The sequence below is a fragment of the Equus przewalskii genome, chromosome 12 (genome assembly GCF_037783145.1).
Source record: "Equus przewalskii isolate Varuska chromosome 12, EquPr2, whole genome shotgun sequence".
In the NCBI taxonomy this organism is placed as follows: domain Eukaryota; kingdom Metazoa; phylum Chordata; class Mammalia; order Perissodactyla; family Equidae; genus Equus; species Equus przewalskii.
In genome coordinates, this window is record NC_091842.1 from 23,438,513 (window position 1) to 23,465,226 (window position 26,714).

A 26,714-nucleotide genomic window follows, 5' to 3' on the forward strand; every position below is an offset into this window, starting at 1 on the left:
TAGTCCAAGTGAAAACAAGCAGAGGATTTGAATAGACATTTTTCCAAAAAAATATATGCAAGTGGCCAATAAGCATGTAAAAAAGATGCTTATTATCATCGGTCATTAGGAAAATGCAAACCCAAACCACAGTGAAATACCACTTCGCATCCATCAGGATGGCTGTAAACAAAAAGATGGATAATAACAAGTGTTGGGGAGAATGTAGATAAATGGGAACTCCTATACACTTTTGGTGAGACTATAAAATGGTACAATTTGGAAAACAAATTGGCATAAGATCCAGCAATTCCAATTACAGGATTGAGAACTGAAAATACATATCCACAGAAAACCTTGCACACAAATGTTCATAGAAGCATTATTCATAACAGCCAAAAGGAGAAACAAGTCATATGCCCATTAACTGATGGATCAACAAAATGTGGAAGAGCCATACAACGGATTGCTATTTAGTCACAGAAATAGCACTGATACATGATGTGCCATGGATGAACCTTGAAAACATGGATGAACCTGAATGAAAGAAGCCAGACACAAAAGGCCACATATTGTATGATTCCATTCACACGACATGTCCACAACAGGCAAATCCACAGAGAGGGAAGTAGATCACTGGTTGCCAGGAGCTGAGGTGAGGAAGCAATGGGTAGTGACTGCTAATGGACATGGGGTTTCTTTTGGGGAGATGAAAGTGTTACAAAATTAGATAGTGGTAATGATTGCACAATGCTGTGACCATACTTAAGACCACTGAACTGTATATTTTAAAAGAGTGAATTTTATTGTTTGTGAAATATATCTCAAGAAAGCTGGCATTAAAAACTGGGTCAGTGGGCCCAGCCCCATGTCCTAGTGGTTAAGTTTGGCACGCTTGGCTTCAGCAGCCTGGGTTCAGTTCCTGGGTGTGGACCTACACCATTTGTCAGCAGCCATGCTGTGGTGACAGCTCACATACAAAATAGACAAAGATTGGCACAGATGTTAGCTCAAGGTGAATCTTCCTCAGAAAAAATAAATAAATAAATAAATAAATAAATCATTGATCGAAGTGTAGAACCTAAAGCCATAAAAATTTTTCGAAGAAAACATAGGAGTAATCATTGTGAACTTGGGTGAGGCAAATATTTCTCAGAAACACCACCAAAAGCATGGTCTAAAAGATTGAATGTAAAAAACTCGTCTTCAAAAGACAATGTTAACGGAATGTAAAACAAGCCATAGACTAGAAGAAAATATTTGCATACCACATATTTGACAAAGGGCTTATACCCAGAATATATAACTAATTCTCAAAATACAATAGTTCAATTTAAAAATGAGTAAAAGAACAAATACTTCACTAGAGAAGATATGTGAATGGCAAAAAGCACATGAAAAAGTATTCTACAGGAAATACAAATTAAAACTACAGTGAGATACTACTTGTTATTAGAATGGCTAAAATTAAAAAGACTGACCATACTATGTGTTGACAAGGATGAGGAGCAACTTGAACTCTCATACACTGCTGATGGAAATGTAAAATGGTCAGACACTTTAGAAAACAGTTTGGCAATTTCTTTTTTTATTTTTTATAATCAAGTTCATAATAGTTTACATCATTGTGAAATTTCAGTTGTGTATTATTGCTTGTCCATCATCATATAAGTGCTCCTCTTCATGCCCTGTGCCCACTGCCCACCTTTCTTCCCCCGGTAACCCCTGAACTGTTTTCTTCGTCCATGTGTTTATATTGACATATGAATGAAATCATATGGTGTTTGTCTTTCTCAGTCTGGCTTATTTCACTTAGCATAATACCCTCCAGGTCCATCCATGTTATTGCAAATGGGATGATTTTGTCTTTTTTATGGCTTAGTAGTATTCCATTGTATGTATATATGTGTGTATATATATGTATATGTATACACACACACCACATCTTCTTTATCCAATCATCAGTCGATGGGCACTTGGATTGCTTCCATGTCTTGGCTATTGTGAATAGTGCTGCAGCGAATGTAGGGGTACATATATTACTTTGGATTTTTGATTTCAAGTTGTTTCGGTAGATACCCAGTAGTGGGATAGCTGGGTCACATAGTATTTCTATTTTTAGTTTCTTGAAGCATCTTCATACTGTTTTCCATAGTGGCTGCACCAGTTTGCATTCCCACCAGTAGTGTATGAGGGTTCCCTTTTCTCCACATCCTCTCCAACATTTGTTATTTTTACTCTTAGTGATTATAGCCATTTTAACAGGTGTTAGGTAGTATCTTAGTGTGGTCTTGATTTGCATTTCTCTGATGATTAGTGAGGTTGAACATCTTTCCATGTGTTTATTGGCCAACTGTATATCTTCCTTGGAAAAATGTCTGTTCATATCCTCTGCCCGTTTTTGATTGGGCTGTTTGTTTTTTTGTTGTTCAGTTGTGTGAGTTCTTTATATATTATGGAGATTGATCCCTTGTTGGATATATGATTTGCAAATATTTTCTCCCAATTGGTGGGTTCTCTTTTAGTTTTGCTCCTAGTTTCTTTTGCCTTGCAGAAGCTCTTTAGTCTGATAAGTCCCACTTGTTTATTTTTTCTTTTGTTTCCCTTGTCTGAGAAGATAAGGTATTCAAAAAGATCCTTTTATTTATTTATCTATATTTTTTTCAGATTGGCACCCGAACTAACAACTGTTGCCAATCTTTTTCTTTTTCCTCCTTTTTCTCCCCAAATCCCCCCAGTACATAGTTGTACATTTTAGTTGTGGGTCCTTCTAGTTGAGGCATGTGGGACGCCACTTCAGCATGGCCTGATGAGTGGTGCCATGCTGTGGTGCCCAGGATCCAAACCAGCAAAACCCTGGGCTGCCAAAGTGGAGTGCACGAACTTAACCACTTGGCCACGGGTCTGGCCCCGAAAAGATCCTTTTAAGTTCGATGTCAAAGAGTATACTACCTATATTATCTTCTAGCAGTTTTATGGTTTAAGGACTTATCTTCAAGTCTTTGGTCCATTTTAAGTTCATTTTTGTACATGGCATGAGATAATGGTCAATTGTCATTCTTTTGCACGTGGTTGTCCAGATTTCCCAACCCAATTTATTGAAGAGACTATCTTTTCTTCCTTGTATGTTCTTGGCAACTTTGTTGAAGATTAGCTGTCCATAGACGTGCAGTTTTATTTCTGGGCTTTCAATTCTGTTTCATAGATCTGTGTGCCTGTTTTTGTACCAGTACCATGCTGTTTTGATCACTATGGCTTTGTAGCATATTTTGAAGACAGGGATTGTGATGCCTCCAGCTTTGTTCTTTTTTCTCAGGATTGCTTTAGCAATTCGAGGTCTTTGGTTGCCCCATATGAATTTTAGCATTCTTTATTCTATTTCTGTGAAGAACATCATTGGGATTCTGACTGGGATTGCATTGACTCTGTAGATTGTTTTGGGTAGTATGGACATTTTAACTATGCTTATTCTTCTGATCCATATGCGTGGAATCTCTTTCCATTTTTTTATGTCGTCATCTATTTCTTTCAATAATGTCTTACAGTTTTCATTGTATAAGTCCTTCACCTCCTTGGTTAAATTTATTCCTAGATATTTTACTCTTTTTGTTGAGATTATAAATGGAATTGTATTCTTGAGTTCTCTTTCTGTGAATTCATTATTAGAGTATAGAAATGCAACTGATTTTTGTAAGTTGATTTTATACCCCACAACTTTACTGTAATTGTTAATTATCTCTAATAGTTTTCTGATGGATTCTTTAGGATTTTCTATATATAAGATCATGTCGTGTGCAAACAGTGAGAGTTTCACTTCTTCACTCCCTATTTGGATTCCTTCTATTCCTATCTCTTGCCTAATTGCTCTGGCCAAAACTTCCAGTACTATGTTGAATAAGAGTGGTGATAGAGGGCATCCTTGTCTCGTTCCTGTTCTGAGGGATAGTGCTCAGTTTTTGCCCATCGAGTATGATGTTGGTTGTGGTTTGTTGTATATGGCATATATGTTGAGGTAATTTCCTTCTATCCCCATTTTGTTAAGAGTGTTTATCATAAATAGTTGTTGGATCTTGTCAAATGCTTTCTCTGCATCTATTGAGATGATCATGTGGTTTTTATTTCTCATTTTGTTAATGTTAGGGTGATTATCTATATATGAGGGCTTAATGCTGCCGTTTTATCACTCATTTTCCAGTTCTCCTATATTCCCTTTGTTTCTTGTCCTGTGTGTTTTGGTCTACCAATTGAGTTATGTAGTTTTTTTATGTTTTGTTTCTTTGTTTTCTCCTTATTTATTATTTGTGTCCCTGTTCTGCTTTTTTGTTTAGTGGTTACCATGAGGTTTGTATTCAAAATTTCACAGATAAGATAGTCCATTTTCTGATAGCCTCTTATTTCCTTAGACTAAGTTGATTCAGTACCTTTCCTCTTTCCCTCCTAAGTTGTTTTTCTCATATCTTATTCCATCTTGTCTTGTGAGTTTGTGGTTAAAACGACAAGACTATTTTTGTTTTTGGTGTTTTCCTTCCCTTTATCTTTAAGGTTATACTTGAGTATTTGCTAACCTATTCTGATGTATAGCTACAATTTTCTGATTTTGTCTACCTATTTATCTCCTTACTCTGTGCTTTGTAACCCCTTTATCCCTTTTTCTTCAGGTATGAGGGCCTTCTTGAGGATTTTTTGTAGGGGGGGTCTTGTGGCTATGAACCCCCTTAGCTTTTATTTATCTGGGAAAGTTTTTATTTCTCCATAAAATCAGAAGGATGTTTTCACTGCATAGAATATTCTTGGCTGAAAGTTTTTGTCCTCCAAAGATTTGAATATGTCATTCCAGTCTCTTCTAGCCTGTAAGGTTTCTGCAGAGAAATCCACTGAAAGCCTGCTAGGGTTCCTTTGTAGGTTGTTTTCTTTTGCCTTTCTGCCCTTAGTATTTTTTCTTTGTCAATCACTTTTGCCAGTTTCACTACTACATGCCTTGCAGTAGGTCTGAATGGCTTTGAACTTCTTATCAGCAACACCAGAAGCTGTATTATGAGAAATGCTTCCAAGCATGAGTGAAATAATTTGCAACCTAGAATTGCAGGCCCTGTTACAGCACAAGCCAAGTGTGGGGTGAACCAAGAAGACTTGGGGTATTCCAAGCTCGCCAAACATCCACCTCTCATGCAGACTTTCTCAAACTTCCTAGATCCTGTGCCCTCCACCCGAAACGAGGAAAGAAACCTAGAAAGAGACACAGGACGGAAGACACAAAGATCCCCTGCAGGAGGGGGATGAGGAAAATTCCCAGGAATGGTAGGAGAAAGGGATTGTAGGGTCACGGCTGTGTGGCAGGCCTAGAGGACAACCCATTTTTACAGGAATAGGTAGAAAACAGGTTCTAGGAGGGCTGTCACAAGAAAAAACATAAAACCGGAGGAACATTTGGTTTATTTGAATATGCTTAGAGGACGTTTACATTTTTGATAATCTATAGGAAATGAAAGTTTTTAAAAATAAGCCAATTATTAATTCCAGGAAAACCAAAATTTTACAAGGGAATCTTAATACGCCAAATGACTCAATTCTGAACTATATATATATATAGACATAATAACGAACACACCATTTTGATTTAGCCCATAAGTAAAACTTTCCTTTGGAGGATGGAAGAGGATATACGTGGAGTTGGGGGAGAGAGGGAGGGGTTAAAGTCAGTACTAGCTAATACTTGAAACTGAAAAATCAAGAAATAAGAGGAGTATGCTTTTTACAAATAACAAGACTTTTTGTTCTTTTTTTTTTTTAAAGAATCAGCAGAGCCAGCCCTGATGGCCTAGTGGTTACAGTTCAGTGTGCTCCACTTCAGCGGCCCAGGTTCAGTTCCTGGGCACAGAACCACACCACTCTTCTGTCAGCAGCCATGCTGCGGTGGCAGCTCACACAGAAGAACTAGAAGGACTCACAACCAGAATATACAACTAGGTACTGGGGCTTTGGGGAGGGAAAAAGAAAGAGAGAGACAGAGACAGAGACAGAGACAGAGAGACAGAAAGAGAGAGAGAGAGGAAGATTGGCAACAGGTGTTAGCTCAGGGCGAATCTTTCCCAGCAAAAGAAAAAAGAACTAACAGAGTTGAAATTGACGGCCTCGGAAGAGCTGGAGTCAGTGAAGTGTTTTGTTGTAAGTCTTCAAGAAATTTATGACTTTTAAAACTATGTATGACTTTGTTAGAAATACAATTAAAAATTTTACAAGCCTGCAGATTGAGAATGTGTATCATGATCTGGGCAAACTTAGTGAAGAAACTGAGCACCAGAGACAAATCCCGGCGGAAACGTTAAGGTGGTGGAGGATGGAGACTCAGCTTAGTTTTGGACTTGTAGGAAACTCTAAGTGCCTGAAAGCAAGAGAACTTTGTTTTATTGGCATTTTTATTACCAGTGACATTTAACTTTTTCAAATGTTAATTGGCCATTTGTATTTCTAATAGTTGAGTTTGTAATTTTTAAAAGTTGTACAGGGAAAAAGAGAGTTCCTATTTTAAAGAACTAACTGCGGCTTCTTCTGCCCTCTAATGGCGTAATTCATCACAGGGGAATTGCTTCTTGGTTCAGAAAAATATCTTAATGACTAATTTCAGTTTAAAAGATGAAGAGCCTACGGTGTAGGACAGAAGAGAAAGGATGACATTGTGCACAGTAAATGAGAGGGTGTAATGTGTTCTGGGAGAAATGTCATAAAACTTATGAAGATTGAAACTCTAGTGGGATCAGAAGAGAAGAATCAGCACCAGGAACACACTTCAGGAAACCAAAAAGGAGCAAACCAAGATAAACCAAATCTCACAAGCATCATCAGAAATACTGGGGAAGATCCTGATTTTCCAGTTGACTGGCCAATTGGAAAAATAAAGACCTAAACTATTAAAGAGAAGGTGATCCTAGAAGGCTGCAGGAAAACTGATCAACACTTGGATTATTCAATAAAATTTTGGATAAAAAATATTTAATCCATCTAGAATTTAAAGATGTGAAAAAAATTTACTCTAAATGGTTATCCAGTTCTCTCAAAGCTACTTACTGAAAAATCTATCCTTTTCACATTTGCCGAAACTGTTGTTATATACTTTTATATTGGGTCAGTTTCTGGAGTTTTATTCAATTCCACTGATTTGTCCACCTATTCTAGTACAAATACCATAATGACTTGAAAACTGTTAAGCTTTGAGCACTTTTTCCCCCTTACCTGTAACAGCCAAGGGCCTGAGGCCCATGTGGCCTGGTCTCCTTCTTGGCAATGAGAACAGGTATAGCAAATCTATTTTTTTTTTTTTTTTTAAAGATTGGCACCTGAGCTAACAACTGTTGCCAATCCGTTTTTTGTTTTCTGCTTTACCTCCTCAAACCCCGCCATACATAGCTGTATGTCTTAGTTGCAGGTCCTTCTAGTTGTGGGATGTGGGACACCGCCTCAATGTGGCCTGACGAGCGGCGCCATGTCTGCGCCCAGGATCCGAACCCTGGGCTGCTGCAGCGGAGCGCGCGAACTTAACCACTTGGCCATGGAGCCGGCCCCCAAATCTATTTTTGGATAGAATCTCCCCCTATCCCACCAACATTGCAGCCTATGCTTCGCGTTTCCTTTGTACTGTTTCTATCATATTGAAAGTGATCTCAAAAGGAATATTCCTCATGTGCTCCATAATCTGCCCTTGTCCTTCCAGATTATGAGGCGTTCATCACGCCCAAGGTGATCTATTCACACTTCCAAAGAGGCCATCTGTTTTCTCAAGGAAGAGAATTCTGGGTGTCTGTCTTTACTTCTCCTCTTTAAAAAAACTTTGAAAATGTGGTATTGTGGCAGAAATTTTTGGCTATGTCTGCCTCTTTCATCCTTTCCTTATTTTTCTAGCACTGATATATAGTTTACCCCTTGTTTATTTTTCATTAATTAGTTTTTCTAGGCCAAGGGAAAGAAGCAGTCTACCAGCTTTATTTAAATATTATTAAGCCCAGGTTAAAACACACTTATAAACAATGATCAAAATTTTAAGGTGCCAATGTCTCTACAAAAGAATATTTTATTTTGAATCCTAAATGTATGTCCACTACTGTATTAGTATCTTTTACCACTAAAGACTTTAGAAACGGAAAACTAAACTGAAAGACTCACATTGGCCAAGGCAACTTCACAGCAAATCACTAAATAGCCACATTTCAAAGTGGAAAAGCAATGTTCATGCTGGGGTTGGCTTTAATTTGTGATCACTGTTGGCCCTCCATTGTTTTTTTTTTAAGTGGGTAATGAAATTATCAACAACTATTTTTTAAAAGTCCTTTTAACATGATCTTAAAAATAATCTCAAAGACGTAAAAAAGAGAAGCCTTGAAAAATTGTTTATATTACTGAAAGAACTCACACGGAATCTTTGAATATTGCTGTTAACCCCATTTCTTTCATATTAGTGTGCTGAATTGTTAACCACATATGGCAGCTCCACATCACCCTTTATCAAGGATTTAAGTGGCTTTATTCAATTCTCTTCTTTCATGATCCTTCTCAATTCTTAAAAATGTTTGTGAAAAATGTTAGTGTTAAAAAGACGTGTCTGGGGGCCGGCCCAGTAGCACAGTGGTTAAGTTCGCACATTCTGCTTTGGCGACCTGGGGTTTGCCACTTCGGATGCCGGGTGCAGACCTATGCACTGCTCATTAAGCCATGCTGTGGCAGGCCTCCTACATATAAAGCAGAGGAAGATGGGCAAGGATGTTAGCCCAGGGCCAGTCTTCCTCAGCAAAAAAGAGGAGGATTGGTGGCATATGTTAGCTCAAGGGCTAACCTTCCTCAAAAAAAAAAAAAAAAGGTGTTTGTGATATATAGGGAAAAAAAGCAGGGTACATTATCTACATATATATGTATTAGTAAGGTTTTTTTTGATGCTAAAATAAGAGACCCGCTGAAGCTAGCTTAAGTAAATGGTAGTAGTGTAGAAGGACTCAGAGAAGATGATGTTCCAAATCAGAGGTTTTGTTCTATATAGTTTTGTACAATAAGAGCAGCTTTCATTAAAGGAGTTAAAGACAGTAAAAAGTAGACAAGATACAGATGGGGACATTTGCACCAACTGGGGTGAATAAGCCATTAACTAGCTGCCACCTCCCTGAAATCCCTGGTGTCGACACTTTGGAGGGGATTTAGCTCCTGGCATTCGGCTTGCTGAGACTACAGAGGAGCTATTTTCAGGCTCCTCATTGCAAGGCTTGGGAATATCCTTGGCACACTGAAGTGGCTAGTTTTTGGAAGAATACTATCCCTCAAACGTATAGTACTCAAAGCTTATTTTCCTCCCTTGAAAAAGTTAACATACTGCTGGTTTCCACGAAGTTTGCAAAACATAACTTCAAAGCTAAAAACAAAAGTTGTTTCATCTTATCGATTCAAACATTAAGTCCAAGGCACGGTTTGGCTTCTGGAATATAAATCAGACACATTCCTTCTGAGGAGCTCACACTCAGTCCAGAAGGGGAGACAAGTAAAAACAGCCCATAGAAAACAATTTGGCACGTTACACAGCCTGGTCAGTGATGCTACTGCATCTCGGGTGTGTCTGGGGGTGGGCCGGCAGGCACTGTGCGAGAATAATTCCAAAAAAGCAAGCTAAATCTCGAACAATGAGCAGGAAAATTGAGACAGGCAAAGGAGGTGGGAAACTCCAGCCAGATGAAACAGCCAAGTGCAAAAGATATGGAGACATAACATGGCCTTTTTGGAGACTAGCAAAAATAGGTGGGTCTTACATGTTGTCCAGCTCCTCCATAGGCGGAGTCCTCAATAGCTGGGTGAGTTGGACTAGTGAGGCCCTAGCTTGAGTATCCAAGGTTGGACTGAACCTTCATAGGCAGTGGATTTCTTGCCCAAAGTAGCATTAGACATTATAAAACACTAGAATTTTTAAGGATTAGAAACGTACAAGCACCTAGCACAGGGCCTGGCAAACTTATTTTTTAAATTTTCTTTAAGGCCTTTAAATTTTGTTAGTGTTCTGCAGGGCTCAGCACCCTTATCTAGGTGCAGGGGTTAAGCTGTTTAGGTACAGCAAGACGGATAAGGGGGAGGAGGTTTTGGGAGTGTTAGCATATGGTTGACATGACGGGGTATAGGCAACTATAGAAAGAACAGCAGAAAGAAGAGTGACTAAGGGCTGAGTTAAAACCTCAGGCCTAAATAAGGCCAATAGGGGATGGAGCTGGAAGACCAGGTTGTGGACGAAATACTGGAGTTTAAATTTAAGAGGGCAACGGTCACAGATGATGATTAACTCCAGAAAATTGTCATCGGAGTGGACTGCTGTTAAACTGAAGGTCAGTTGAGCTTAAAATTAAAGAACAATTAGCCTAGGTAATGAAACCGACCTCACATGATGAAATTTATGATAAAAGGTGAGTTCTGGTTGCCCAAATCCTCAGTAAATGTGGAAGATATAATTGAGATTTTGGGTCTAGATTAGTAAGAATTAAGAGTGTACGGGGCTGGCCATGTGGCGGAGTGGTTAACACACTCCACTTCGGTGGCCCAGGGTTTCACTGGTTTGGATGCTGGGCATGGCCATGGCACCTCTCATCAAGCCATGATGAGGTGGCATCCCACCCACAAACAGAAGGACCCCCAACTAAAATATACAACTATGTACTGGGGGGATTTGAGGAGAAAAAGCAAAAAAAAAAAAAAGCAGATTGGCAACAGTTGTTAGCCCAGGTGCCAATCTTTAAAGAAAAAAAAAAAAAAGAATTAAGAGTGCAGCCTAGCTGGAGCATCTGAAAGTAGAAGTGGCAGTTGCATGTTGTGTGGGGGGCAGGACGGGGCCGGGAGTGGGTAGAACAGACATTCCATATTGTGACAGACGTAGGGAATAAACAAATGTGATTAAAAATCACAGCAAAAGCAGAGCCTTTTAAGGGAAAGTTGGTTTCTTTTTTTCTTCTTTCTTTAAGGATTGGCACCTGGGCTAACAACTGTTGCCAATCTTTTTTTTTTTTCCTGCTTTATATCCCCAACGCCCCCCCGCCCCGTACACAGTTGTATATCTTAGTTGCAGGTCCTTCTAGTTGTGGGATGCCGCCTCAATGTGGCCTGACAAGCAGCGCCATGTGCGCGCCCAGGATCCGAACCCTGGGCCGCCGCAGCGGAGAGCGCGAACTTAACCACTCGGCCACGGAGCCAGCCCAAGAAAGTTGGTTTCATCTAAAGGCATTTCCCAAATTTAAGTCAGTCCTGAATAGCCTTCATGATGTCAACAGTATTCACGTCACTTATATATTTTTCTCTAAATTACTTAATATCTTTCTTTAAATGTTAAATGTTGCATTAAAAACACACATATTCAAGAAAGCGTCTTTGTATATCCTCTAAAATTGAGTACCAACAATGGTATACAGTACTATAAACATAGCACACTCTGGAAATACTGAATCAAGGCAGGGAGAGTTAACAGAAGCAAGCTGCTGCCAATATAAACCCTCTTCTCTTCTTCCACCAGTCCAATGCCCCCTGCCAAAATACTCCCGGATCACCAGCTCGGACTGGACTGGTCTCTTTTCCTCCTTCTAGCCACTGTCTCTTAATCCTTATTTATACCACCATGTTTCTAAAGTAACATTCTTACCCTAATTCCCCAAATCCTTACAATAGCTTTTCATTGCTGACAATATAGTTCCTTCAGCCTTTAAGGAAACCCATTACAGTCTTACCCAGTGCTCCTGGACCTATTACTGCTTGCTTCTGTCATCTGAGCACAGACTGGGTAGGCCACAGATGCTCACTGGTGTGTGTTCTTCAGCTGCCACTTTATCAAAGAATTTGATATTCATTTGTCAGGGTTTCAAGAAAAACACATGGCCATAAACAAACCATAATTCCTCATCTATGAAATTCAAGTTCAAATTTCTAATTGCTGTATTCAAGACCCTTCTAGATTTATTCAAGCAGATCTCCAATTAATCCTGATTTCTCATTTCTGGCCACCTACTACCAGCCCACTGACAAAGTATATCGTCCATGTTTACTTTAGAATTTGGTATATTGGGTTCAGCTTATATTAAAGGCTCAAAGGATATTTTAAATAGAGAAATAGAAAGGGGAAGAAATATGACACTATTTTCTTCAAATAATGCAAATATTCAACATTTGAAAGTTTACTGAAAACTTTTATTGTAATCAAAAAGTGACATAACGGGGTTGTAATGAATTCAGCAAATCATTCTGCTGATATTTTAGAACTGATATCAGCTTTTGCCAGGCAATTAAAAAAATTCAAATGTGAAAATTTCACAGTACAGTAAACTCCACCCCAACTAATTAATGGTGGTTAAAAATAATAGGCCCTAGCAAAACCTCTCATGTTACATGGTCACAACTCACAATTCTGTACAAAAGTTCGTGTTATAAAGCTCTGATGTAAAAATCAAATAATCAAGCAGCAATATTTTAAGTGCAGCACAGGGTCTCCCATATCACTATTTACAAGGCTTCAATCTCTTTACATTATAACAAAATTTAATACAGATGACTTAGTAATTAAGTCAATTTTTTAAAATCTGTCCTTCTACACGGTGACAGATTTCACTTTTTGGTCATCTTTCTCCTTCTCTTTTTCTTTATCTTTGCTCTTCTTTGACTTCTTTTTCTTGTGTTTGTGTTTTTGGCTTTTTTCCAATTCTGCTTCAGTGCCTGCATGCTTCTTATGCTTCTTATGTTTTTTATGTTTCTTGTGTTTTTTCTTTTCCTTCTTCTTCTTCTTCTTCTTGCTGTCCTGACTTTCTGCAGAGCTGGCACTGCTACTGTGGCTTCGGGTTTGGCTTCCAGAAGGGCTATGGCTTCTACTTGGGCTAACACTGGGACTACTTTGACTCTGGCTCCTGTTCACGCCTATTTGACTGACTGCTGCAGTATCCAGGCTCTCTTTTGGTTTTTCCATTACTTTATCTTTCAGTTCCTTAGAAATTTTTCCTGAAGTTTCTTCCTCTTTTACAGATACATTGCTTTCACTGTCACTTTCATTATAGTCTGGTTCAAAAGCAGCTTCATCAGTTTCTCTAGTCAAATCAGAAGAAAGTCGAGAGGAGTGACTTAACTGGGGTTTAGGCTTGATAGCATTCTTGTCAATTTGTCCAGCAACTTGCTCTTTTTCAATCTGTGGATCTGGTGGGTTAAGTATATAAAGTAATTTATTGCCACTTGACTCTTTATTGTTCCTTGCTTCTAATATATGTTTCTCACGATCCTTACAAGGATTTTTATCTACAGGTTTTGTCTCTTCACTTGAGCGTTTAGTCTCATAAGTAGCTTTGTGATCATGCGGTGGTTTTTTGTCTCTTGAAGGACTAGAATTACTTTTTTTGGAATCTCCTGCTCCTTTTTTAGGCAAATCTCTCTCCTCCCTTGGCTTACTTTTCTGTCCAGATGTAGAATCTTTACTCCGAGGAGGAGAGTCTTTTCTTCTTGTTAATTCATTCCTTTCATCTCTACGTTTGGAACTTGAATACTCTCTGTTGTCATAGTCGGTTTTTTTGTCTCTATTGGGAGTGAAGTCTTTATTTGAGGAAGCTCGAGTGGACTCATGCTTATCTGAAGTTCTGGTCTCTTTGGAAGATTGAGACAGACTTTTAAAATTTCCTTGTTCATTCAGACGGTCCAAGTTAGTATCTTTCTCTGGCTGAGTGCTGTTCTTCCTCTTTTCAGGGTTTTCCTTTTCCAACACTGAATGATCTCGATCTTTGGTTTTCCCTTTTTCACTAGATGCAGAGTTTTTTGAACTTTTGACCTCATGCTGTATAATTTCATGACTCACTTCCTTGGTGAGTTTCTGAATTTTCTCTGACGGCTCACTTTCTTTTTCAGTATACTTGACAGTATTTGACGGTTTAGTGCTAACATTTTTTATAACACTGGTGGGTTTTCCTACACTTGCTATAGGTTGTGTGGATTTAACATCTTCTTCTTCAGATTCAAAGTCATCTTTATCCCATTTGGATTGAGGAACCTGAATCATAATGATAACATCTTCAGCAGGAGCTGTATTGTCATTATTATATTCTTCCATAGTTTTAATGACAGTTCGCTTTGTATCTGTTTTTTCCTCAGATTTCCGCACAGGACTGCCTCCAGTAGAGCTCGTACTAAAAAAGAATTAAAATATTTCTAATTAATGAAAAATTTACTAATATTAAACCAATAAATATAAAAAGGCTACCTTAAACATGATAAACGTCCCTTTAACTTTGAAAAGACAATTATTCTGCTCCAATAGAGATATAAATGATTTAAGTAAATGACTGCATAAAAACAAATGTGGTTCACTCCCAAAATCTACTTTCAACCTTATCTTTAACAATTCCTTTCTTTAAAGATTAAGAGTAAACCAGCCTAACCCCCAACATCAGTACATTCTTAATTAAACATATTCCACTTTAATAAAAAGTGCAAGCATGGATAAAATTAAAGGAAATTCTTTCCCAAAACAAACATCCACATCCACCACCCCCCATAACCAGATACCTGGTATAATCCACAAGAGTTGAGCTGGATCCTTCAGTTCCAGTTACTTTTCGTCTGACCTTTCCTTTGACTTTTTCTTGTTTCACTTTGCTAGATGTTGACTCCAATTTTTCAGAGGGTTCTTTTGTACTAGATATATTTTCTGTACTTCCAATTTTTTTACCAGTTTCTCTGTTGAGCTTGATTTTTTTGGCTGGGGCAGTTGATGACGAAATTTTGTCTTTCTCAGGGGTCCTATCCATCTTTTCAATATCAGGTTCCATTTTGCGCTTTGGTGATGGTTTCACCATTTCAGTTACTTCTAGTTTAGAGATTTTCATTGAAGATGACTCAAAATCTTTATCTACACCTTTTTCTTCAGTTTTTCGTTTTCTTTTTTCTCCTTTGCTATCGAGTGGCTTACTTTTCTCATTGGGCTTCTTGGCCTTTTCTTCCTTACTAGTTGGCTTTTCTGATTTGATGTCTTTGGAATAGTCCTTCTTCACTTTTTCCTCTTTGACTGGTTTTGTCTCTTGGTGTTCTTTTGCTGACTTTGAGTGAGCTTTTCTGGGGGTACCAATGACCTTTTCGTCTTTTTGAGAGGAAGATGATGATTTAGCGTTGTCAGTCTTTGGAGTCTCCTCTTTGGCTTTTTTAAGCGGAGGTTCAGATCGAGGAGATTTTTCACGCTCTCCATCTAGTTTTTCTGGGGGTCCTTTAGCAGGTTTTACAACATTTTCTTTTTTGGATACAGCAGATCCATCATTTTTCCGTTTGGTCTTGTCACCTTTTGCTTTTGGTTTATCTTTCTCTCTCTTGTCTTTTTCAGACACTGATTTAAAAGTGATGGATTCTGCATCCATCGGTTCATCTCTAACAGGTGTAGCATCATCTCTACTTGGGAGAACAAACAATGAGTCTGTTTTATTTTCTTCACCACTTGTGGGTTCTCTGGATTTCCTAGAAGTTTCTAACAACTCTGGGTTCAGAAAGCCTTCACTTTCTTCCCCTTTTCTTCTTTTTCTATGTTTCTTATGTTTATTTCCTTTACCATCTCCTGGAGCATTTTCACTCTCCTTCTCTTTTGACTTTGTGTTATCCTTCTGATTGTGACTGTCTCTTGTTGAAAGCTTTTCTGGATAGCTGCTGCCTATGTTTCGACTTCTATGACTTTGTCCACCAGAATAATCTTCTCTGCGGCCTCTTGTGAAGGGAGAATTCCTGATATTAAGTGGTAAAAATCGCTCTGGAGAAAAGTTCTCTCTATTTGCTGATGGTCTAGGCTGTGCTCCAGCAGCAAGACCTTTGTAATATTTTTCATACCACTCTCTGTATTTTCTCTCCCATTCTCGGTAACGCTCTTTTTCAAATGGGTCTCTAAAGTCAACACTCCTCCCATAATAAGCTTTCATGTCATAAGGTGGTGGAACTTCTCTGTATCTATTGAAATATTCACGTTCTGTTTCCCCTTGAGGTACAGTACGTTTACTGGGAGACTGCCCCCTAAATGCTTGAGGAGATCTTGACCGTGAATGATATCGTCTATATGGGGGTGACCTTGACCTAGATCGATGATATCCATGAGATCTAGACCGTGAACGGTAATTTCGACTCTTGCCTCTGCCTCTTCTGGGGTACGGAGGTGATCGTGAATAGGAGCGAGAGTGTGAGCGGCTAAATGATCGAGAATAAGAACGTGAACGTGTTGAACCAGATCTTGATTTAGAATAGGTGTATGAACTTCTTGAATATGATGAACCACTATAGGGAGATTTAGACCTAAAAACAAAACAAAACAATAGTTGATATTTGAGAAATATATATAAAAGAAAATACAAACTCTCAGATTCTATCTTTCTCTCCTCACGGTTACTTCTTTATATCAAGCTTCATCTTAGATGATTAAAGAGGCACAGTGACCTCTATTGGGATGGAATAAAGTACACAGAGATCAGAGGAATCACTTCTCACAAAACAAAACGGAAATCTTAACAATCAGAGTGAAGTGCATTAATGTACCGTGAGTTATATGAGCTAATTAACTTAACATTAAACGAAATGCCAATTAAATTTAAATTTTACTTCCTATCTGATTATTTAAGTAGGAGTATTTTTTTTTCTTCTATATTGGCCATTATCTAGCTTTAAAAGGAACCACATTTCAAGTGTAAGCTGAAAAAATAAGTCTTTTAAACAAACTTCCAGGGAATTTTTATAATTTAGCTTTTCTATCAATAAAGTAATTTGTATTCTACTACTACTTCATAATTACACAGGTTAATGTTCCAGCAAGAAGCTGTAGCCTTGGGTAAAATGGTCCTCAGAAATGTTCTTTGGCTATTCTCCTACTTCTTTCCTGCCAGAAACATTTCCCAATTATTTCACATTATAAATAACTTGGAGGGACAAGGGCAATTTAATCCCCATAACTGCTAATTCTACAATAGAATTTACATTGAGATATTATTTCAATAAACAGATACTGGGAAATAAGCTACGTCTCCAGTTCTATAAACCTAGACCGAATCAGAAAATTCCGTAAGTGCAATGTTATTTATATCCATAGCTAATCCCTGGATATTCAAAGTCCCGTTTGTAATTCTGTTGTGAAGGCTTGCAAAACACTAACCTGGAAAATGAGCGCCTACGCTCCTTTTGAATCTTTTTGTATTCCATCAATTCCTTAGCAAAATCATTTGTAAACTCATCTAGCTTGGACTTTTTCTTTTCCCTAGTAAAATAAAGTTAAAGAGTGAAAGTTAACAAAAACCATTTAAGAAAACTAACAAGACAAATGTAATTAGATCATGAATGAAATGAATGAAATTGCCATTTAGTTTTCCACTTTAAAACTACAAATAACTAGGAATCCCTCAGGAAGCTGCTTGTATGGCTTTGGTTTAATTTTTAGGTGGTTTTTCTTTTACTAACTGGAAACAGTGAAAAACGTTTCCAAAGACACCTATTTAATGTTACATCAGAAAATGAAAGTGTACAGTAATTTCAAATTAAAACACTTACTCTTCTTTTAGTCGCCGTTGCTCTCTATAGAATTCTTCCCTGGACAAAGGTGGTGCTTGTGTTGTTGGGATGGTATTTGAATGAGCTGTCTGCACTCCTGATGATACCCAAGATGTTGATAAATTGGCCGGAGCTGGAGGAAACCCTGGAGGAGGGACACTATACCCAGCAGGTGGTGGCTGGCCAGGAGGAAACTGGGGAGAAAACTGTGGTGGAGGAACACCTGGAGGGAGAGGAAGTGTATGGGGAGGAGGCGGATACAAAGGAGGGGGTGGGACAGGTACAAAAACTGGAGTTGCTGGTAGTGATGGGCCTTGAGTTCTCTGTGATCTTTCGCTGTGGTGCCGTCCACGGTTTATACTTCTGGAGAAATAAATTCCAAGATATTATTCCTTCAAACTAAAATCATCTGAGACAAGTAAGCTTGGCTTTTCTATCCATAACTATTTTCAAACTTACAAACAGCAGAATAACATCAATTATTCAAATAAGTATAAGAACACATGAAATTTATATGTAAAAGTAACTCCAAAACAAAACTAATTTTTAAGGCCTCTTAGGGACTGGGATGATATGTTTACAGGGCCTTTCAAATATGGAGATGCCATATTTTAAAGTTTTCTTTTGTGAAGTTCAGACTTACTATCATTCCACAGTTATCTACTACTTCCGAATCTGGTGATTAAAGGAACTGACAGGTTAATGCCTCTGTGACTTACTTCTTCCCAAAATGCGTTCTGAGACCAAAAGTTTAGATGAAGAAAAACCACTGCCTGTAATCTCCTTTCTGAGGGAGAAAGTCAGTAAAGATCCTTCAAAGTAGAATAAATACTAGGTTTTTGTTTTTGGTTTTAAAGATTTTATTTTTCCTTCTTTTTCCCCAAAGCCCCCCAGTACATAGTTGTATTTTTAGTTGTGGGTCCTTCTAGTTGTGGCATGTGGGAAACCACCTCAGTGTGGCCTGATGAGCGGTGTTATGTCCGTGCCCAGGATCTGAACCAGTGAAACTCAGGGCTGCTGAAGCAGAGCACGTGAACTTAACCACTTGGCCACGGGGCCAGCCCCTATAAATACTAGTTTTAACATTTGTAATTAACGATTGAGAATCTCAATGGTTTCTCTCAAAGCGTTACATAAATATAACAAAACTGGCCAAAGTTTCTGAGTTGTGCCTAATCAAAGAAATAATGGCTTCTTTGAAAGAGTGGGCTTATTTCTTTTAAGCTAAAGGTTCTTTAAATTATAGGTAACTAATAAAAAACAGCAGTAGAGGGGTTTAGATTTTAAGCCTCTTTTCAGAAAGCCTGAATTAGTAAATATTATCTTCTACTAACACATGATCTAATAACAAAGTAGTAACTAACTTTCATAAGCTTAGCAATTCTCAGTGGAGCACTAGAAGATACCCTTAATATTCTCGATATAACAAAAGTTAATTTGCAGGCTGGCCCCTTCATTCTGATGGCAAGGATAACCTACATAGCAAGACCTATGGCTTACTTCTTAGATTAACATGGCTTGTGTCTGTCCAGAGCAAGAGACCCTAACAATCTCGTCTCTTCTTTTGAAAAAGAGAAGGTCAGAGAAAATTGGGAGAATTGAGTCTAGAAGAGAAATAAATGCAATTCTTTACACTTGGGAGCCGAGCTGGTTAACTTTCATTTTAAACCAACACCTTAAATATTGTCTGGGCCTTAATCACTTCCTTCTGCCTTCAAGAGTCAGTGTAAGCCAATATATCCTGCTGTGTACTGACAGGGAGAAAGTAGTCACTGGGAAGGAATATTAAAGATGCAGCCTTAAAAACCATTATTTAAAATACTAAACGTTATCTATCGTTTTCTAGGCCTCTTAAGGGCAACTACCAAGGACCTAAGTGAGATAAGCATAAACTAAATGATCGGCCCCACCACTGCTGTATTTTAATTTTTAATCTGCTGTGTTATATTTTTCAGTGTGTCATCAGATTACTGTTTTGCAAAATTTTTAGCAAGCCTACCTGTAGCAGCTCCTCTCTCCTCTTCTAATTTGCTGTGGTGGAGAAACAAGATATCCAAGCTTGTTGGAACTGTGTGGAAAGAAAGGTAAAACAGGCTTGAGTATAATACATGACCTTTTAGTGTGCAGACTTTAAGACACCTATTTTCACCATTCTGAAAACTTCTCCCAACTCCCTGATCCTAATTCTGAAACTTGTTCCAGATAGAGGAGATATGAGCAAGCATTACATTTACTTAAAAGGAGTTATTTTTTCTGATTAACTGTATTGTAACAATAACTAAACCTCAATATAGATTATTTTCTGTAATATGTTTTAATTAGCATTCTGTTAAGTTACTCTGTGAACTGACTGTTCTGGAAAAGGAAAAGAGCCCTTTCATCTGCAGGGCACTATGAAGGCCTTCTACATGTGAGGCAGGTAGCACCATTCCAATTTGACAGATTAGGAAATGGAGGCTGAGAAGGAAAACCACGTGCCCACTCTCAGGTAGCTAGCAAATAGAGGAGCTGGTATTCAAACCCAGGTCTACCTGTTTCCAAATCCTGTGTTCTTTCTGACATATTCTGCTAGTCTTTCATTAACACACTTTTTCAATAAGAAATTTGGTTTATCTTTCAAACAAAAACATCAAAGTTTTAGAATAGAAGCCAGTTTATATAATTATATAAGCCTATTTATATGCATTATATAAACAGTAAAGATTATATAAACAGAAAGATAATAAATCAATAAATCTACTGTTTTTAATGCCATGAAACATCCTATAGAGAAGATCAAACTTCTCTGTATTTTGGGGCAGAAAATCATACCCTATAGATTATAATATACAATAAAATTTCATTAATACACTCTTCAAAATGAGAAATTTTGTGTTTGGTAGACTTTAATCTCAATACATGTTTATTTACTCAAATCAAATTGTGAACATCCAAATTAAGGACAGGAAAAAGTTTAATATATTAGGAATAATAAGTAGTTCAGTATTTAAAATAAACTTTCAAGTAATTCTTATCTATTCATTAGCTGAGATCCTGTCAAGATCACCATTTGTTAAGACACAAATGTAAAAAGAATTTACAAAATTTTACATTTTACTATTTTAGAAAAAAATCACTCATTCTTTTAGAAAATGTTCATATAATCTTAAATTTGTGACTTTTACATAAAAACTATGTTAATATGGCATATAAAAGAGGGGTTTACAATAAAAAAACATTCAGCAACACACTACCTAGTGTTTGCCTAGTGTTTCTAATTCCCATTATCTAGTTTGAAAGCAAACATCTTAAGATTACTTTGAACATATACTTACTGTTCCCAACCTGGTCGACCACCACCTGGACGAGCCGTATTTATTCTTACTGGACCTTAGAAACAAAAAACAAAAACAGTAAGAAAACATAAAATTCCACATTAAATAAAGTTAAAACTATTTTATAAAAGAAAAAAAGTGCAAACAAAAATGATTTTACTCACCAGTTGTAGGGATCAATTGTCCATGCAATAATGACTGCCCAAGCAAAGAAGGGGTTCCAAGTACAGGCACCTGGTAACCCTTGAGGAAAAAACAAGAACAAAAAGAATAGTTTAAGAAAGTTAAAAGAAATTAAAACGCCAAAAACTCTACTATAAAAGAAATCTCCAAATTTACAAGTCAGCAAAACTTACCTTCTCTTCCATAAGAGCAGTAATTGCAATTGAAGAGGTTCCCTTTGAATGTTCTGATGCAAGGGCTGCAGCTGGCAATAATTTATTATCAGAATCCCTAGAAAACAATGTAATTGACAACGCATTAAAGTCATAAGAAATAGAGGATTAAGAGTAAAAATTACATCTTGTTACTAACTCTGCTTATCCATCACCTGCATTAAGGTGAATTAAATCAATGATGATGATGAAAACTTTTGAGGAAAGTGAGAGAGGATGGACTTTTAGAGAGTTCTTCATATTTCAGTGAAAAGTAAGAAGAAACCTATCTAAGAAGTACTATCTACCACAAATACGATAGAAATTGGTTCAGTTGTGAGAAGAGTAAAGTTCAAAAAAAGAAGAAAATCAAAGTGTGGGACAAAAAAAAGACAAGACTAAGAGTAAATTCTACTTCCAGCCCTACCACTAAATCAAAGGGGTAATCTTGGATAAGCTAATGAACTCTCCGAGCATTATTGCCGCCATTAATCAAACAAATTAATCAGTGAGATTTCTTAAACATACGCGTGAAGGTCCTAACCCTAAAGATTTTGCTTCAGTACATTTGGAACAGACCCCTGGCATCTATCTTTCAAAAGCTGGTTGATTTGTTTAGGAATTTATGAGCCACTGGATTTCACGGTAAAAGGTCCCTTTCATTTCTGAAGTAGTAGGATTTAAGTGAGTTTTCACTACTCTCCTACATAATTATGCTCCCAAACAATTATTATTCCTGTCCTCTCTACCTCTACCCATGTTTTATCCCCTCTTCTCCATCTGTCCAAATTGTTCTTAATTCTGCTCAAATCTGCTCTTTTCCAATATCATCATTATGACCACAAGCAAACTCTTCCTCCTCTGAACTGCAGAGCTGTTATAGTATATAATTCATTAACAGGGGTTTGTCGGCAACTTGTATAGTTTTCGACCTTGGGATGCTTAACCATTTGGCAAATGAATCTCCTTCATTTGCCTGTTCCTCCAATAAGACTAAGTCATTTTTTTCAAGTCACCCAGCTTACTGAGCACAGCAGTCCACAAGGATGATACATATTGCAGGTCACTAAAATGACTGTTGAACAGACTATAATAAAAAACTACATCAATCACCTTACTTGTTTCCTAACCAAGAGAAATATATACTTACCGGAAAGGTCCATCTGATTTTTCGGAGTGGACTGATATGGAGACTGTTGCAGTTATATCAGGTACAGGAGCTGGGGTAGAAGATGGATTTCCAGGCCCAGGAGGGGCCAAGGCAGACTGAGTAGAAGTTAATGAAGATAAAGGAGGAGCTGGGTGAGTTGAGGAAGATGTCACTGGAATCATCAGAGGATCCTGTTGTCTTGATATTGGAGATCTCATCAGAGGTTGTAGGTTCCGCTGAATGAGTGGTCTTGGAGGTGGTATTGGGGGTGGTGGTGGGGGTAACTGTTTTCGTAGTCTTTTTGTGTAACCAGTTTCATTTTTGAAATTATTAACAGCCTACAGACACCAAACATAAAAAAGCAGAAAATGTAATATAGTATTTTATTTACAGAAGTACAGTTAAATCAATTAAAAGATCACAAGGACTTTTTTCCATAAAAGGGATACAAAGATAGCTACCTGTCGTAAGAATTTATTGGCGATTAAAGCATCAGGAGAGACATCATTTTGATGACATGTTGGACATGTATGTTCATCTGATTCCAAGAGTGCTGTTCTTATACCTATGTATAAAATTTTAAATATTAATAAAAGCATCGTGAAAACTCAGTGTTTAGGGAATGAATTAAAAAGATAGCTCACATCTGTTCACTTACATTACTGTTTTTAAAACACTTATCACTAATTATTTCTATTCTTAGATTAAGAAACTTAAAAGTAAAATCTCTCGCCGATAACACTCTTCCCTAACGTCTCTACCTTAAGAAGTTATGGATATAATTTAAAACCACCATGTAAATTGGGAGAAAAAATCACTCTTTCCCAGATACTATTTTCTTCACGTAGCTAGCAGTTGGAATATTAAAGGAAACAAAACAAAACAAAACCAGAAATAAGAGACAGTCTAGAAAGAGAGAGAAACTCTATACAGCTAACAGGGTTTTAAAAAAAAGCATCATAAGAAAAAGGCATGAAAAAAACGGAAGCATTATTCAGCTAAGGAAATCAGAGACATAACACAGTAGGTAAGAATAACACTCAATTACAGATTCACTGATTATACTTCAGTGCAGTAAAAACCCAGTAATAAGAAATGGTTTGTTAAACCAAGGTCTTAAGTGATCTCTTCTTGACTCTGGTCTTCACTGAAGAAACCCCAAAATAAAGACTTAGACTCCAAAACTATGTTTAGGAATGAAAAGGTCAGAGCGGGATTGAGCAGTGAAATTTTCAGATGATTCCACTGTAATCTAAGTAAAAAGGGATAAATTTAGGTAAGTGGCAGAAAAAAACCAAGTGGCAATATAAATAATTAGGAAAAAAAGCCACAAGTAATCACATGGCAAATGTTTACAGAGAACAGTTCTCATTACATTTAGGAATTACAGAATAAGCTATTTTTCACAATCCAGGAAAGGGATTTAGGTACCATTTAAAAATACTTTCAGAATATGTGAGGACCGAAAGGTTTTTAAAATTTTTTGTATCATTTAAAACATACAGGAAACAAAAGTTCTACATTTTATAAAACCTCAGTGCAGTCACCCCAATGAACGTACAGAAGGTGGTCAATTCTAACATTTAAAAGGACAAAGAGGCTGTTGTTTAAAAAAAAGTGTAGCAACAAAAATAGTTATTGCTATTAAATGCTCATTGATAAAGTTATCAATTACCTACATTTCATATTTTATTATAAAACAAACAATGTCACTAAGAGCCTTTCCAAGTAAATACACACATTCTAAAATATATGTGGTCTGGCCAGCCCTGGTGGTCTAGTGGTTAAGTCTGGTGTGCTCTGCTTCAGCAGCCCAGGTTTGGTTCCCAGGCATGGACCTACACCATTTATCTGTTAATGGCCATGCTGTGGTGGAGGCCCACATACAAAAAGGGAGGAAGATTGGCAGTGGATGTTAGCTCAGGACAAATCTTCCTCAGCATTAATAAATACACAAATTAAAATAAAATATATATCTTCAAAAGTTCAATATATTTCTTACATTCATCACAATAACTGTTTCCACAGCAGGGAATGACAACGGCATCAGTCATAATATCTTTGCAGATGAGACACAACAATTCATCTGGGATAGGATCATCTTCTTCTGAAGACGACGATGGTTCCTCTGGTAAGAAAGGTGGTTTTTCTTTCTTCCCAATTGCATATGCTTCTCTGTAAAAGAAAGTTTTAGTATTTTAACATTGTTAAGAAGGCAAAGTATCTCCAAGACATTTGTTTTCTACTATACCGTAATGAGAACTTATAATTCAGTAAAATGCCAAATTAGTTTATATAAGTGTAATACCTTCCAGAACAAGGTAGTTATTATGAACATCCTCCCCCGAAACAGGACATAAAACAAAATCCTCAATAAGTGTAACAAAAGAAACAAAGAAATGCTATAAAAGAGGCTAAAAGGATCTTAGAATCCATAACTCTAAGAACTGAGGGCCAAAGAGGTCAAGTTCAGTGCCACACATTCAGTCCCACAAAGTTACACTTAAGTGGCAGGAATTTGAACTTAGATATCACAACACCCAAATCACAATATTCTCTACCTTACTATGTTTTTTGGGGATGAGGGGGGAATATTTCCCATTCACAGTCTAACAGTTCCCAAAATCTGTGAAGGTACTAGAGTGAATGCCATAACATGGGAAACTAAAATTGGTACTGATACTACACTATTAAGGCAGATAGTTCTAGAGAAATATGTCACCAACCACGCAAATAATTAATAGCCAGAATTAGACTTCAAATCCAGTGATCTACTTATAATTAGTATTTTAAAAGAGAGATTAATCTATTTATAGTCAATTAAGAAATATTAATGACTTAAATGATTAGAATCTGTGTTACAAAAATATAAAGTAACATCTCATTAGACATTTTGGGTCCATTTTTTGTGGAAATGCACTTTGTAGAAATGTTGGATATTAAATATATTAAAAATCAAAAAGCAAAAATATGCTATTCTCAGACTCATCACCAGTGCTTCCAACACTCCCACCTTCTCTGTAATCAGGCAAATTTGTAAACAGGAATTCCTAGGGAAATCCTTTCTATTTCCTTTAGGAACAGGGTGTGTCTAGCTCAAGGCTGAAAATGGAAGACTCTCAGCTGGACAGAGGAGGGTACCTTAGGTGTGTTATTTGTGTTGCAGTTGCTCCATAGACATCACCACGATTCCAGAAATAAGTATCAATTTGCTTATGCCCCATTGTTCCCAATTTGTGAAAGAGGAGTCTCCCACTGCCCAAAAGAGAGAAAAGAAAAAAAAAAAAAAAAGAGGAGAACAGAGGATAGAAAAAGAAACAGAAGAAGAGTCTGAGTTGCTTATCAGTGGTGTTAGTGGAGAGGGTGAAAGTTTCATTTAAAATATTTGGGCTCCCATTTTCCCCAGTATTTGCTGAGTGTTTGGCACAAATGGGCTTTTGTATTTCAGCATTCAAAAGCAATGAAGTTAATTACTAGTTAGGGTTCACAGCTGATGTTAACTTTTCCAACACAAATTTCTATTTAAATACTTTTACTTCCATACATTTTTATATTATATGATGATGAAGCGGTCTGCTCTTAAATTGTGTCCGTAAAAATCATCAATTTCAACCTAAAGTTGTTTGGAAGCATGTATGAAATGTCTGAATTAGAAACAGTATAACAAAAGACTATCTAAGATGAACCACAAAAACAGGATGGTGACTGATAAAAAACAGATGGGGGTGAAGTTGAGAAAGTGAACAGGGTTAGGAGTTTAGGAAACATTAATTGTTATCTGAAAATAAAACACTGTATCTACTAAAGTCCACACCCCAAAACACTAGATCTCTTCAATATCATTCCGTAACACAGCCATTTTCATTGTCCTCATCTGCTCACTACGTGACATTTCAACAATACAGCATGAAGCTGAGGAAAACTGTGTTCTTATATATGATTTTTTTGTCATTGAGAATATGGACATCTATTCTCTAAATTGATGTTTCTCAAGGTTATGTCCTGAGGATCCCCTAACCTCATAATCTTCCGGAGGTCTTGTTAAAAATGCAGAATCAGAGTCCTATCACATAAGCTCTAAATCAAAAAATGGGAGCAGGGGACCCAGACCACTGAACATACTCTTGCAAGAGATTCTTATAAACAATAAAGTTAGAGAACCACAGTCCAAAGGAACACAATATTGTGTGGTATACTGTGAGTTCACAACTGTTGATGGTATTCAGAAAGGTAATTAAATATATTAGTAAGAGCAGATAAAACTGGAAGTTATCTAGTTGAACTATGCCACTAGGTTTTCATGTCTATCCACTTAATTAAAAAACAAACTCATAAATTAAAATCTGAAAATACATTATA

General features: G+C 37.2%; 1 protein-coding gene across 4 annotated transcripts in view; it reads right to left on the minus strand.

The window, feature by feature from the left end:
• Positions 1-12,146: 12,146 nt before the first annotated feature.
• Positions 12,147-26,714, minus strand: part of RBBP6 (RB binding protein 6, ubiquitin ligase) — a 31,565-nt gene continuing 16,997 nt past the window's right edge. The window contains exons 9-20 of one of the 4 annotated variants that reach the window (XM_070568291.1): positions 25,497-25,610; positions 24,358-24,530; positions 22,817-22,920; positions 22,356-22,693; positions 21,188-21,284; positions 20,996-21,074; positions 20,832-20,886; positions 19,517-19,585; positions 17,518-17,880; positions 17,126-17,227; positions 14,518-16,275; positions 12,147-14,138 (exon numbers count right to left, since the gene is read on the minus strand). In XM_070568291.1, the coding sequence (XP_070424392.1) occupies positions 12,566-14,138; positions 14,518-16,275; positions 17,126-17,227; positions 17,518-17,880; positions 19,517-19,585; positions 20,832-20,886; positions 20,996-21,074; positions 21,188-21,284; positions 22,356-22,693; positions 22,817-22,920; positions 24,358-24,530; positions 25,497-25,610 (4,825 nt within the window). In that variant the 3' untranslated portion in view covers positions 12,147-12,565. The remainder of the gene's footprint in view (positions 14,139-14,517; positions 16,276-17,125; positions 17,228-17,517; positions 17,881-19,516; positions 19,586-20,831; positions 20,887-20,995; positions 21,075-21,187; positions 21,285-22,355; positions 22,694-22,816; positions 22,921-24,357; positions 24,531-25,496; positions 25,611-26,714) is intronic. The other 3 variants (XM_070568294.1, XM_070568292.1, XM_070568295.1) reach the window with 3 other exon arrangements.